At 41.2% G+C, this 15,579-nt stretch overlaps 1 protein-coding gene across 2 annotated transcripts in view; it reads left to right on the top strand.

Annotated features, from left to right (window-relative positions):
* Window positions 1–14,565, top strand: part of CRISPLD1 (cysteine rich secretory protein LCCL domain containing 1) — a 40,692-nt gene extending 26,127 nt beyond the window's left edge. For both annotated transcript variants that reach the window (XM_059672839.1, XM_059672840.1), the window contains 5 exons: window positions 2,367–2,410; window positions 2,505–2,577; window positions 4,259–4,334; window positions 9,873–10,003; window positions 13,436–14,565. In XM_059672839.1, coding sequence (XP_059528822.1) covers window positions 2,367–2,410; window positions 2,505–2,577; window positions 4,259–4,334; window positions 9,873–10,003; window positions 13,436–13,487 — 376 coding nt within the window. In that variant the 3' untranslated portion in view covers window positions 13,488–14,565. The remainder of the gene's footprint in view (window positions 1–2,366; window positions 2,411–2,504; window positions 2,578–4,258; window positions 4,335–9,872; window positions 10,004–13,435) is intronic.
* The last annotated feature ends 1,014 nt before the right edge of the window (window positions 14,566–15,579 follow it).

Below are 15,579 nucleotides of genomic sequence, written 5' to 3'. Positions count from 1 at the left end.
AAATATGTTATTCCAAAACCCTGTATATTTTCATATATACTCTCTAAAGAGTAGAAAAATAGGGGCTTGGGAAATATTTTTGTAGTGTCTCTTGCTTCTGTGTGAAAAAAGAAACATTATTGAACCTCAGATGAAATGCCTTTTCTTAGGAAATGTGTCAGTTTCCTTTTGTACAGAAACAATTGCACAGAACTCCACAGAAAAGTTGAAATTCATAATGATGGGATTTTATTTAAAACCTTTGCAAATTCATGGAGTGAGATCCTTTGTAGACAGTTTTGACCAAAAGCTTGATGGGTGGTAGTCAGCCATTACCCCCATTACTTTCAAGTATAGAAACATTTATTAACTGATTCATTCTGTAAATATTTAATAACTTCCTTGAATAAATAATAAATATTAGTCATTATTTTTAGTAAGGCAAACACTGGATGTTTGATTTAAAAACATTTATCCTATTATTTGTTTCCTCTTAACTCCTATTTGATTATGTTTATTGTGGAAACTCTATTGAAATTGAAAGGTGTTTCATATTAAAGCCTTCCCTTTTGCAGTAGATGCTTTTCTGAAAATCTGGATATAGATAAACCTATGAAATTGTTGGTATACAATGGTATACCTATTTTTGTTTCCTTATTTTTTTATAATGCATATGATGAAGAGGAATTCATTCATTTACAGTAGGCATTTTACTGCATACTAGGGGGATTAAATAATGCACACTCCTATAAGGTACTTATTATTTAGTGTTTTTATAACACTACCTTGTATTTACTGTTGTGAAAGATTAAATAGTTTAGAGATTGATAATGAAGAGATCATTCACTAATATTAAGAATGTTATTGATTTGGTTCATACTTGAAGGTAATATGGATTTAGCATAAAGTAGATGATGTATTCTTATATTGCTACTTATTTAGATATTTAAAAAAGAGTGTTTAAGAAAAAAACAAAGTATTCATAGACCTAAAACATACAGAAGTTGTGTGGATGATGATACTTATAAGAAAACTAGAGGCCCGGTGCACGAATTCATGCACCAGTGGGGTCCATTGGCCTGGCCTGCGGGATCGGGCCAAAACTGGCTCTCTGACATCCCCCAAGGAGCCCCAGATTGTGAGAGGGCACAGGCCAGGCCAAGGGACACACTGGTGCATGATTGAGGCCAGGGAGGAGCACGGGAGGTTGGCCAGCTAGGGAGGGACCGCAGGAGGGCTCCAGGGCATGTCAGCCCATCTCGCTCAGTCTTGATCAGCCAGACCCCAAGAGTGAGCTAACCTACTGGTTAGAGCGTCTGCCCCCTGGTGGTCAGTGCACATCATAGCAAGCAGTTGAGCATCCTTAGCATATCGTTAGCATATTACACTTTGATTGGTTGAACAGCTGACCAGTCAACCGGACACTTAGCATGTTAGGATTTTATTATATAGGACTAGAGGCTCGGTGCACAAAAATTTGTGCACTCGGGGGGTGGGGGGGGTGTCCCTCAGCCTGGCCTGTGCCCTCTCACAGTCTGGGACCCGTCGGGGGATGACCACCTGCTGGCTTAGGCACGCTCCCTGGGGGGGGATTGGGCCTAAGCTGGCAGTCAGATATCCCCTCTGGACAGCCCTCAGGGGATGTCCACTTGCCAGCAGAGAGCAGGCCTAAGCTGCAGTCAAACATCCTTAGCGCTGCTGAGGAGATGGGAGAGGTTCCCACCACCACCACTCTCCTGGCAGCTGTCAGCCTGGCTTGTGGCTGAGCAGAGCTCCCCCTGTGGGAGCGCACCGACCATCGGGGGCAGCTCCTGCAGTGAGCATCTGCCCCTTGGTGGTCAGTGTGTGTCATAGTGACCAGTCATGCCCGGTCGTTCTGCTGTTAGGGTCAATTTGCATATTAGCCTTTTATTATATAGGAGTGCCTGGCCAGTCTGGGTGAGGGGCTAAGGGTGGTTTTCAGGCTGGCTAAGCCCCCCAGCAGGAACCCTCACCCCATGAGGGTATGGCCATCCTGGGTGAGGGGCTGATGGCTGTTTGCAGGCTGGCCATGGCCCCTAGCCACCCAAGCTCCCAGTGGAGGCTGGCTGGAAGCAGGTATCTGGGATTTATTTGTCTTCTATAATTGAAACTTTGTTACCATGAGTGGAGGCCACAGCCAGCTCAGAGCAGGCAGGAAGCTGGGTTTCCTCCATCGCCTAAGCAACCAAGCCTCCTGCTTGCTCCCGGTTCCGTGGCTGCCGGCTGCCATCTTGGTTGGGTTAATTTGCATATAGTCGCTCTGATTGGCTGGTGGGCGTGGCTTGGGGCATAACAAAGGTATGGTCAATTAGCATCTTTGTCTTTTATTAGTGTAGATGATTGACATTTTTTGTTTTCATCTTCAGCAAATACCAGTCTGCTAATTCCTTTACGGTCTCTAAAGTAACAGGTTAGCACTTTTTTTCTATTTCACTTTCTGATGATTGTGTTGCGTGCTACTGTTTCCAAAGAATTTGCTCCTTGTTTGTGTTTGATTTCTGCAGTTCAGGCTGTCACCTGTGAGACCACGGTGGAACAGCTCTGTCCATTTCATAAACCGGCTTCCCACTGCCCAAGGTAACGTTTTCTAAATGTTCGCATTCTTGCTTACCAGGGAACATGTAAGGTGCGTCTATCCTGTGATAACTGTTTTGCCTGAAATTCTCGTGTCTCTAGGACTCAAAGGGTGTGTGATCTCAAACTCCTAGGCAGCAGGCAGCAATGGGCTGTCACAAAGGCCACGCATTCCTAGTGTTCTTCCCCCAAGTGCTGGAGTAGCTTCCGCTATTCGGGCAGCGGGCTTGTGCCTGCGATCAGTGTTCACATGTGTACCAGACATCTGGCTCAGGCTGCTATAAACACGGATCAAATATGTTTATTATAAAAGTATCATCTCCTCTTACTAGCACTTCACTTATTTTGGTCTCATGAGGCTCACAGATTTAATGAAGATCATGGTGTGTTTTATAATCTTAGAAAATGTTGCAGAATTTCTTTTTCAACTATCTCAAACCCCTGTACTTATACATTGTACTTTATAGAAAGAAGAAACAGATTGCTAAGTAAATCTGGGAAATTTTAACCTTATGATATGGTGAGAGAAGGAAAAATTTTATATGTCAGTATTATGGCAGGCCCTCTCTCAGGCTTGTGACAGGTTTATGAGGATTGAATAGTAAGGATCGCAGGGGAGCCTTTCAGCATGAATCCTCCCTGGAGGAGATGCTCAGTAAATGGTAATTTTATACCCATGGGACAATCTATAGCAATATTGTTCTGAAAGGAAAAGATCATTCAAGTAAAATATTAATAAAAAGTTTTTTATTTTTTTCACTTGTTTCAGGAAGGGAAATACCTACCTCCCCAAAAGGGAAATGATATAATTTTTGTAAAATTTAACTTTCACTGTCACCAGTATAACAAATCAGTGGAAATAATGATTTATGCATGATTTTGACCTAAATTAGTCTGTGAAGTCCCCGATCCCATTTTCTTTTATAGACTAGTGAAACAAAGGCTTTCTTCTTTTTTCTCATAAAATGTCTAATATTTGCATAAATTAGTTCATAATGGTATTTTTTTATATAGTATTTTATGACTTTTAGGGAACCATATTGTGGTGCATTTGTTTATAATTTTATATCACTTAAATAAGTTGAGGCATAAATCTATTCTGAGAGAGAATCTATTCTGAGAGAGAATTCCAAGAGCAGATAAATGAAAGGATATTAACTCAAAACAAGCATGAAGAAACAATTATTTATGATGGCCTCAACTCTAGATGAATATTTGGAAATCAACAGTTTATAGATGATAATTAAAACCATAAAATTGGATGAGACACCTAGGATGTGAACACAGAAAAAAGAAACTATGAGACCTACGAGTCAAACAATGATTCAGATTTTCCAAGTTGACTGTTTAGTAAATTCTACAGTCACATTGGATACCAAACACCCAGATTCTTAGAGTTACTTCCTGGTGTTTCTTTCTGCTTTGAAGTCCTACATTAGAAACCTTCCTGGTAATTTTTTTTTTTTTTTTTTTAAGAAAAGAAACACATTTGTGCCAAAGGCTGGAAGTGTCTAGTGTAAACAGAAGCAAAGGTGTCTTTTTACATTCGACCTATTTCGGAAGAAAAAAAAAAGTAGGGTTTAGAATGCTGAGTTTACTTTTGTATAAGCACGTCTGTCTTAGTTATAACAAAGATTGTAGTAACCAGCTACTTACTATGCATAAATAAATATTTATTTTTCAGAGTATACTGCCCTCGTAACTGTATGCAAGCAAATCCACATTATGCTCGTGTGATTGGAACTCGAGTTTATTCTGATGTAAGTATCGTACTTTATGCAGTTCTCAGCATTCGTGAGTTTGTGTATGTGTTGAGTGTATTGTATGTGCATGTATGTATAGGTTCCATACATACACATTTAAGTGTGTATATGTACACGTTTTAATTCATTAACTACTTTATAGAAGTGTTTGTTAAATGCAGTGCCACTGAAGGCTATATGAAACTGCTTCAGTATATTCTTACATTTGTCCTCATTCTGGGTGCGCGCACACACTGCAGCCGCCCCCCTTGTCCAAGGTGTCACACTCCGTGGTGTCAGTTACCTGCAGCCAACCATGGTCAGAAAATAAGAAATAAAAATTTTTCAGAAATGAACAATTCGTTTGTTTTAAATTGCATGCTGTCCTGAGTAGCTTGATGAAGTCTTGTGATGTCATGGCGTCTCCATAATGTAGATGCTCCCCTCCTATTAGTCACGTAGTAGCCGGATCTGTTATCACATCAACTGTCATGGTATCGCAGGGCTTGCATTCCACTCACCCTTACTTTACTTCATAACGACCCCAAGTGCAAGAGTAGTGATGCCAGAGAGAAAACCTAAAGTGCTCCTTTAAGTGAAAGACGACCACAGCACAGTAAGATATTCTACGGGGGTGAGGGGAGAGGGGAGAGAGAGAGACATCACAACCTCATTTGCATAACATATTACAGTCCATATTTATGACTGTAGTATTTTATTATTGATGTTACTCTCTTACTTTGGCTAATTTATAGATTAAACTTTATTCTAGTATGTATATATGAGAAATACGTAGCATATATAGGGTTCAGTATTATCTGTGGTTTCTGGTATCCACCAGGGGTCTTGGAAGTGTGGCCTCCGTGGAAAAGGGGTGGGGGGTGTTACTATACAGAATAAGGAAACAGATTCTGCACTGACATACATATTCTCAGAAGAGTTAATGATCAGTAATACTGAGAAATGAATATCCATATGTAAATAGGGGTGCACAATAATTTATTTTGATTAAATTTTTCTTTATATCCTACCCATATATCTTATATTACAAACTTGATGAAATTGTCTGGAGGCATTCTTGGAAGCAAAATGCATTTTGCTTTTCTTTAATCTTCCTTTTGGTTCTTCAGCATTTGAAGTATAAACGATAAAAATTAAGAATTGGTCCAATGTATGAACAATATCTTCACTGCCAAAGGGGGATTTACAAAGTAGCATAGAATGACAAACAGATAATATGCTAGAATTCATACAAAAGGAAACCAGTTGAGGGGTGCTGTAGTAGATGGCATTCTTGGGATCGGACAAGGCGTTTGAACTGTGATGGCTTTGGTACGGATGAGCGCTTCTTGAGCCGGGTTTCAAGCGTGGGTTGGAAAAGGGGATTAAGGAACACATTCTAGGTGGGGTGAATGGCGCCCATGGAGACATGCAGGGAGACCACATAAGCTGCAAGGGAGCAGAGCACATAGGTTTGCTTTGCACTGGTGAGAATGGAAGCTGAAAAGGCTACAACCAATTTAGTGTGACAGAGGGACCCAGCTCTTGAAACATATAAATGGACAGTCTGAATGCATGCTGATGAATTTGGATTTTGTGTGGCAGACATTTAGAAACCATTACAGATTTCTAAACCAGGGAATTACAAAATCACTCTTAGGAAACAATAATCTTGATGCACGTGTTCAGTTGAATTCTATGGAAATGCGACTGTGAAGAGCGGTCTGCGATATGTATGTTACTACCTTATTTCTCTGGGTAATTCCTTTAAATGCAAGCGTTTCTTTCAGGTCAGCTTTACCTTGAAATTATTCTCCACATCTCAGCTTCCCCCAAGCTCCAGCTCTGCAGTGTGCTATCTGCAGCTTGAATGTCCTGTTGATATTTAACTTGCTGGTGCTCATGTTTGTTTATATCTTCTTGTTTCTGTTTAAAAAAAACAAAAACATCCTTTTTCTAACTTTCTGTCAAAATCATGGTCACTCTTCACATCCTAAATCATGGCTACTTTCTCTCCTAATCCACGGATAATGTTGCCCTTCTTTCAACCCCATTGCTTTGTTTCTCCTATTAGCACTTAGCTGATCCTGTGAGGTATTATGATTGTTTCCCCACCTCCTCTATTAGTTTTTAAGTCCCTCGAGGGCAGCAGCTGGGCATTTCATGCATCACTTTATCATCAACGATTTGATGGGTGCCCAGCTGTGATCAAGACAGGCTGGCTCCCTGACTTGACTTAGAGGACAAAGTAACATCAGAACTAAGCAAATACCTTGCACATAAATATTTGTTGAAAAAAATGAATTTGTGTATATGAATGAGCATATCTAGAGTCATCAGTTTCAAAGAAATCATTCTTTCCACATTGTCCCTTTAAGCACCAAAACTTTTCATTTTAGTTGAAAATCAAAATATCCTCCACAGCCCTATAGCAGTAAGAAATCTCTTTGCTAGAGTGAAGGATTTGTTAGGACTTATATCCTGAGATCATTTTATCTTTCTTCTTCAGTGAAATGGGCAGATAATTATGTATTATTATGTAGATACTTTTAAGCATAAGTTGGCAATATAAAGATTACTATTACTGGTAAGTGCAGAGAAAGAGATTCAACCATCACCTGCCAATCTTCCCACCACTACAAAATATATTACATCAGTAAATACAAGATATGGAGAGATGAGAACCAATCTACCCACATCCCTTCTTCTTTCTCCCTCTTCCCTTCCCCACCTTCCTCTCTTTTCCTCTGTAGTTACAACTTATATGTTTTATTGATGTCAGCTTTTATTTCTCATTTGTGACAGATGAAGTTACTTCTTGCATTCATTAAAAATGTTCCACTATTTTCACAGATAAATTTTTTTCCCCATGATGTATTAATGCTTTTAAAGTGTGGACATGAACACAAAATCTCTTCTGATCTCTGAACTCAAATCGGAATGCCTGCTGACTGCATAGTTATGGGCAAAGCAATAGTTTCAAAACATATTACATGCTTGGATTTAGCGAGTGCTATCTAAGCACTTCCATTGCCTTGGGGAAAAAATGCTGATAATGCCTCTTTTGACGGAGCAAGATAAATACTGAAATGTGTAAGGAATTCTTCTTAATTCCATCTGTTATGAACCATACTGGATAAAAATATTAATTCAGCTAGGGACTTTAACTGATGGATAAAATGCCTCCTGAGAGTAAGGGTGTGGGGCTTAGATATATAGCCTTTTGTGGCTGATTAAAACATGAAGAGGATTAACCAGCTTGGCATTCTGGCTCTCTGAGCTAATAAATACTGACGGATGCCGCAAGGTTCAGAGCACAGTAATAAAGCAAGGTCACGTAAGATGCACTTCACAAAGCATGGTAAGCCCCTCACATGTGCGTGGCGATGAGAGAAGAGCACACCAGTTGGACCAGAACAGGCCCATGGGGAAAGGAGGTGGGTCACTGGACCAACTGTGCTGGTCCAGTTGGTGTTTCTTTGTGTGGGATTGCCTCTGGCTGTACGCAGCTATCTTGACAAATTTCAGCAGAACATTTGCATTAAAGCAAATGTTAAAATTTAGAGAAACCTTCAATGGGCCAGAAAGAAAGAGTTGACTTCTAGAAGTCAGTCATTTAAAAAATTTGGAAGTGCTGGACCTGAAACAACGATTTTCTCCTCCATAGAAATCCCATGCAATTCAGATTATGTAACTAACACGATGCAATGATCACAGAGCGGGCGGTCCCGGTCTCTTGAGTCAGACGTTCACACGGGGGTGGCCATAGACATTGCACATCTAGGTGGAAGCTGTGGTTGTTCTTCATATTTAGGGGAAGGGGGGGGTTACTGTTTGGGGAAAATTTTCTCTGAAGATATTATATTATTTAACTAGAGGCCCGGTGCACAAAAATTTGTGCACTCGGGGTTGGGAGAGGAGGTCCCTCAGCCTGGCCTGTGCCCTCTCACAGTCTGGGACCCATCAGGAGATAAGGACCTGCTGGTTTAGGCCTGCTCCTGGGTGGCAGAGGGCAGGCCTAATCCTAGGTGTAACCCCTGGTCGGGCTCAGAGCAGGGCCCATTGGGGAGTTGGGGCCCCGCCTCCTGTCATGCACAGAGCAGGGCGGATTGGGAGGTTGTGATGCCACCCTCAGTCATGCTCAGGGTAGGGTTGATTGGGGGGTTGGGGCACCACCCCCTGGCACACTCAAGGCAGGGTCCATAGGGAGGTTGCAGCGCCACTCCTGTCATGCACAGAGCAGGGCCGATCAGAGGGTTGGAGCTCCGAACCCTGTCACACTGATCCCGGTGCTGGGAAGCCTCCCTGCTCCGCTGATCCCAGGGCCAGGACACCTCTCGGCTCCCCTGATCCCTGGCCCGGAGGCCTCTCGGCTCCGCTGATCACCGGGGTGGGAGGCCTCTCTGCTCCGCTGATCGCGGGGCCTCCGACTCCGCTGATCACGGGGGCTGGGAGGCCTATGGACTCCGCTGATCACCGGGGCCGGGAGGCCTCTCGGCTCCGCTGATCACCGGGCCGGGAGGCCTCTGGACTCCGCTGATCACCGGGGCCGGGAGGCCTCTCGGCTCCGCTGATCACCGGGGCCGGGAGGCCTCTCGGCTCCGCTGATCACCGGGGCCGGGAGGCCTCTCGACTCTGCTGATCACCTGGGCTGGGAGGCCTCTCGGATCCACTGATCACCGGGGCCGGGAGGCCTCTCGACTCTGCTGATCCCAGGCCCTGAGGCCTCTCTGCCCTGCTGCTTCAGGGCTGTTTGGCTTCCCTCTGCTTGGAGCCTGAGTATGCAAATTAACCGCCATCTTTTAGCTTCTGTAATTGAAACATTGTATCTTTTGGAGTTGTTGCTTCAGGAGCTCAGAGCCCCGCAGCTGCGGGGATCCTTGACTTTCTCCATCGCTGGGGCAACCAAGCCTCCTATTCTCAGCTGCCTGGCTGCCAGCCGCCATCTTGGCTGACAGTTAATTTGCATATCTCACTGATTAGCCAATGAAAAAGGTATCGGTCGTACGCCAATTACCATTTTTCTCTTTTATTAGTATAGGATAGGGAAAAACTCCCTATTTAATATATACCTGTATCTTAGAAAAGGGACTGTAGAGATGTACAGAGGCATGTTGAGTTGTAAGTCAAGCTGAAGATAAATGAGGTTCTGATAACACAATCTGTGAACATTAGGTCAGAGTGACTCCAGCAGGGACTAGCAAAGGCGGAGATTTGAGAATGATCAATAGGCCCAGAAGAGATCAAAGGAGCCAATTTGCATTTTATTGCTTCAACAACAGAGAAAGCCTGTCCTTTGGATGGCATGCCTTCCCTAGGTTAGATGGGGCGGGTGTCTCACCACTGCAGCCACCCTTGAGCTCTGCCCTCAGACGGGCTCAGAAGTGGCTTTAACTCTGACTTTCGAAACATTCCTCTCCGCACAAAACATCATCATCCGCTGCTGCTCCCGAGGATCCACGGAGAGACAGAGGTCAGCGACCCAGTCCAGCGGAAGAGCGAGCGGACGAGTTCCGCAGGGGTTTGCTAACGGCAGGTCCTTCCTTGTCCCCTCAGCTGTCCAGCATCTGCAGAGCAGCGGTCCATGCCGGGGTGGTTCGCAATCACGGTGGTTACGTGGACGTTATGCCCGTGGACCGAAGAAAGGCTTACACTGCTTCTTTTCAGAATGGAATCTTCTCAGAAAGGTACACTCACAATCACATATGTAATCTCTCCATCCTTTTGTGCTTGCTTGATGAGCAGCTCATTTCTGTGTGGGTTTGAGGTTAGTGGCCGGAGCGGCGTTTCCTTTGCTGATGGCAGTGGTAGGTTTACCAGGGATGGGAGAGGCCGTAGTACCAGAGGTGCCTGTCTCCTGCAGGCTTACAAAAATCAAAATGAAAATCGGATTACAAGTCAGAACCGCTCTTTTGTTAACTGATCTTCTAATGAGGAAATAGCTTTCATCCTCTTTTGGATTTTCTAGATTAGGTTTTTATATGTAATTCCTCCTAGATGAGCAAGGCACTGAATATTTCTCTAATCCAGTTATCTGACGAAATATTTGACAAAAAACAATGAGTCTGGTTTTCCCCAGAGCCAAGTTTTCTTTTTGATTGGATGTTGGGTGCCTCCTATGACATAAGTGAACTCTTTCAGGTCATCTCAGCGTATCTGGCTCATTAGTATCATATATTTTGGTGGTTTGAGAAAATTCACGGGGCTTACTTTATCAAGTATTAATAAAAGTTGAAAGAACCTATAGTGATTTGTCAAATCACTGGTACTTGTAGAAGTATTAAATCCCATATATTTTGTATAGATACAGAATACCCCCTAACTTTTACATATGTAGAGAAGGTCTACATGATAGTAAGGTTCCTTTAAAGCAGCGGTTCTCAACCTGTGGGTCGCGACCCCTTTGGGGGTCGAATGACCCTTTCACAGGGGTCGCCTAAGACCATCGGAAAACGCATATATAATTACATATTGTTTTTGTAATGAATCACTATGCTTTAATTATGTTCAATTTGTAACAATGAAAATACATCCTGCATACCAGATATTTACATTCGATGCATAACAGTAGCGAAATTACAGTTATGAAGTAGCAATGAAAATAATTTTATGGTTGGGGGTCACCACAACATGAGGAACTGTATTGAAGGGTCGCGGCATTAGGAAGGTTGAGAACCACTGCTTTAAAGGATACCGAAGGAGGTGCCCTGCAGGGCCAGGATTGCCTTCCACAGAACCATCGGGGTGCCGTCTCCATGAAAAGACTGATTTGTATTTAGCATCTGTTTTCAGGTGAGACTATGTCAAGGTGACTTCTCTACAGCCTGGCTTATGGTCTCCTTAAGCAGATACGCTATATAGTCGATTCTTGAGTTATAAGAATCTGATAAGCAGTTTCATAAGCTGAGCTGATCGATGTAGTTTCATTATACCTGTCATATTTCTTTATTTTTTTAATCCTCACCCCAGGATATGTTTTTATTAATTTTTTTATTTTTAAGGAAGAGAGGAAGGGAGGGAGAGAAAGAGAGAAATATTGGTGTGCAAGGGAAACATGGATCAGTTGCCTCCCATAAATGCCCTGACTAGGGATCCAACCCACAACTTAGGTATGTGCCCTGACCGGGAATTGAACCCGGTGTATGGGACAACCCTCCCACCAACTGAGCTACCCAGCCAGGGCACCTGTCATATTTCTTAACTTTATTTTTAAACAGTAAGACTGAGAATACTTATTTCTGAGAATCTGCTACAAATTCCCCAGAAGCTGCTGGGCACTTCAAGTACATTAACGCAGTTCCACCAACAGCACTGTAAAGATGATTCTGTCAACACTAGTGTTGACAGAGTATTAACTGAGGCTCAGAGAGGATACGTGGTATGTCCAAGGCCATGTAACTGGCCAGTCTCAGAGCTCAGGCTTACGCTAGATCTGTAAGCTCAGAAATCTGCATTTTCCCAGTATTATCACTGTGTACAAAGAAAACACATTCACTTCTAGAACTCAGTCAATCTGTGTCCTCTGAATAAAATGGCTTTCAAGTGGCCATCAGCTTGTGTGAAAAACCTGGCTCCTATGTTTGTGGCGTGTGCACACCTTTTTTTAATATACTCTAAAATTCTCCCCTTTTCTTGTACATGAATAAACATATACAAGGAATTTTACTTTGTCTCCCTTTTAGCATTTATTGTGTTGGTCTCCAAAGTCCTTTTTATCATTAAGAAAGGAAAACTATGTGCTTACAAAAGTTGTGTAAATATTGTCATTTAAAAAAATCCTGTACACAATCAGACTTCAAAAGCATACATTTGATTAGAATAAATAATGATTAATGGCATTATTAATATGTTTTAAACTTTAGACATTTAAACAAAACATCCCTTGATTGATATTGGCAAATAAAATATAAGTAATTTAAGAAAGAGTAAAATGCATGATTCTGTATTGCTTTTCACTTGTCTTAAAATATCTCCAAAATGAGATTGAGTGGTATGTGTGTGTGTGTGTGTGTGTGTGTGTGTGTGTGTGTGTGTTTTCATTTTAATGAAAAAATTCTTAGGACCTTCCAGATTTGACCATTAAATTTCCTCACTAAGAGTTTTCTTGAAACTATAGATGTTAAAAAATCTTAATGAATATGATAGCCATAAAATTTAAATTTTGTCAGACTTCGGAAATGCCAATGATAGGGAATCAGAGTATTGCTTAAATAGCACCATCTTTTTCACTTGCCATTCATATCTGACCTTGGCAGTCAGGCAGTGAAGCTGGGTCTCAGCATTGAATAGCAGCACCTCAGTATTCCCCCAGGGAAACTGCACTGCAGCTGCGAGCTGCCCTGTTGGAAGCAGAGGTGGTAATCTATGAAAACACGATCTGGAATTGGTGAAGGTCTATATAAAATACTATTATGACTACTATGCATCTTAAGTTTCTTTAGTGAACTTGCAGCTCAGCATATAACCAAGATTTAAAGAATTGTGTCATCATTCTCAAGGTTTTATTGGTCACGAAGGTGCAAACCTACAGAACCCATGCCAGACAGACAGACACACACACACACACACACACACACACACACACACACACACAAAAGCAAGTTATGGAATAAGTGTCCTCAGCAGAAGACTGTAAAATGTCTCACTTCCTGCCTGGCCCACATAGCTCAGTTGGTTGGGCATTATCATGGGCACCAAAAGGTTGCCAGTAGGATTCCCAGTCAGGGCACTCATCAGGGCACCCAGTAGAGGGCTTGCAGGAGGCAGCTGAATGATGTTTGTTTCTCTCTCTCTCTCTCTCTCTCTCTCTCTCTCTCTCTCTCTCTCCCTCTCTCCCTCTCTCTCTCTCTCTCTCTCTCCCTCCCTCTCTCTCTCTCTCTCTCTCTCTCTCTCTCTGTCCCCTTCCTTTCTAAAAATAACAAATATATATTTTAAAAATTAAAATAAAAAGAATTATGTCATCCTCATTCTAGCTTTCCAATAACTATAAATTACAGCAGCCTAAGACAGGTGACCATCTGGCCTCACAGGGCGGCTTACTTGACTGTCATAAAAAAGCATGATTTATTTGAGGGATTATATGTAGAGGTGACATCAATGTACTATTTATATTTTTGCAGTTTACAGAATCCTCCAGGAGGAAAGGCTTTCAGAGTATTTGCTGTTGTGTGAGGCGGAACACCTGGAAGAGGAGCGTGAAGACTACCCCACATGCCATATTTCTGAAGTGTATAAAACTGTAACATTACTGTACAGAAGGTCGCAACTATTTTCAGCTGCCCCCATACCCCCTCCCCCCCAAAAAATGCCAAATGCATATAAATCTTGATACACAAAGTCTGTAAAATAAAACATGGGACATTATTAGCTTTGGAAAAAGTAATGGATATGTAATGGTTTTAGAAATCCTGTGTTAAATATTGCTATATTTTCTTAGCAGTTTTTTCTACAATTACATAGTCATGGTTGTTCTACATTTTATATGTTATATTATATGGTGCTTTGTATATGCCACTAATAACATGAATCTAAACATTGAATGTGAATGGCCCTCAGACAATCATCTGGTACATTTAAAAACAATAGTGACAAAAATAATAACTCTAAAATGAAAGAAACGGTGTTATTACATTTCTCCCCAGCTTAATACTATGCCATTACCTACTCCAAATAATCTCAAATTATTTTCCACTTAGTATCTGTATAGTTTTTTTCTTAAGTTTAGGCATATAGGATACTAAGTCCTGGTGCTATACTTCTTGTTTGTATAAAAAAATTCCTTCATATCCACATAAATCTGTTAGACTGTTTGATTCCCTGGGAATGGCTTTTGTAGTAAATGCAATGAAGTCAGAGCGATGGTGGGAAACATTCCTTGTATCACACAGTAAACGAAGGGGTAAGCATGGGTAGCCAGAGCTTTTTGTGTGTTGTTCTCACTGACGTCATATTTTCTTTTGTATCCTGGCAAATACTCCTGCGGGCCAGGAAGTATCATAGCAAAACGTTGAACGAAGATGAACTAATGTATTGCATCACCATTGCCACTGATTTTCCTAATGGTACATGGCTGTGTGTATAAATGTTGCCATATTATGGTACCTATAATGGTGATATATTTGTTTCTATGAAAAATGTATTGTGCTTTGAGACTAAAAATCTGTAAAATGTTAATTTTGGTATTTTTTTTTTCTGCTGGTGAATTTACTCTTTCCCTGTATACATATTAAAATAATCATGTTTCAAACTATTATTTTCAGTCTCTTTGGCATCCTTATTTTGATTTAGTAATCATTTTTAATTTTCAAAATTGTTATCTTTTAAATTTGGGTTATTGACATTAATATAAATAACACCCTTAATACCAAAAGTCTGCAAAGTCAACCTGAGTAGGTATTTGTATGTGAAAGGAGAAATGATCATAAGTTTAGAAATATTCTATTAAGGGAAAATTTGAATACAATGAGGAAAATGAATTTCTAAACTAGAAGAAAATAATCTGGAAGATAGAAAGTGATTGTAAAGGAATGGACAAGACAACAGATACTCTAAATTTTTAGAAAGTAAATGAGTAGGTGTTTAGGAGCAGAATATAGAGATAAATTACACAAGTCAGGGAAAGTAAGAAAGATGGATAAAAAAAGAAAAGAAAGAAGGACCTCATATACACAGCTGCTCAAGAGCAAATTGTGAAGATAATGAACATCATGATTAGTTATCAGATATTGGCTGGGAATTAAATGGTTCAAAATATTGGTAATCCAAACTTAAGCACTTATATATTAAACATTTCAAAACTTAAAGCAAATTTGGCGAGAAAATTTTTTCCAAATGACTCATTATACCTTCTTGGACAGCATGGTTGAAATCTAAACTAACTAGATTCATCTCTCACTTCTCCCCATCAGTTCAGCCAGGATTTTAGTATTGTCCCTAGTTCAGATATTTATCATCAATTTTCCATACTATTTCAATGTTTCCACTGGAGTCTCCTCATTTTGTTAAACTCCATTCCTTTTCAATGCATGCTTAATTTTTTTAACTGGAATTACTCTCTTTTATAAGTGGCCATCATTTAAGGAAACCAAATCATCTTATAAAAGCACTAGATGCCTGATGCACGAAATTCGTACAAGAGTAGGCCTTCCTTCCCCACTGCTGGCACCGGCTTCCCTCTGGCTCCTGGGACCCGGGCTTCTTTAGCAGCCCCAGCCCCAGCTTCATTCGGAAGGATGTCCGGAAGGACATCTGGACTAATTAGCAT

This window comes from Myotis daubentonii, chromosome 17, assembly GCF_963259705.1.
Source record: "Myotis daubentonii chromosome 17, mMyoDau2.1, whole genome shotgun sequence".
Classification (NCBI taxonomy): Eukaryota; Metazoa; Chordata; class Mammalia; order Chiroptera; family Vespertilionidae; genus Myotis; species Myotis daubentonii.
The sequence above is the reverse complement of the archived record's forward strand: the minus strand, read 5'-3'. Positions and strand labels throughout refer to the sequence as shown.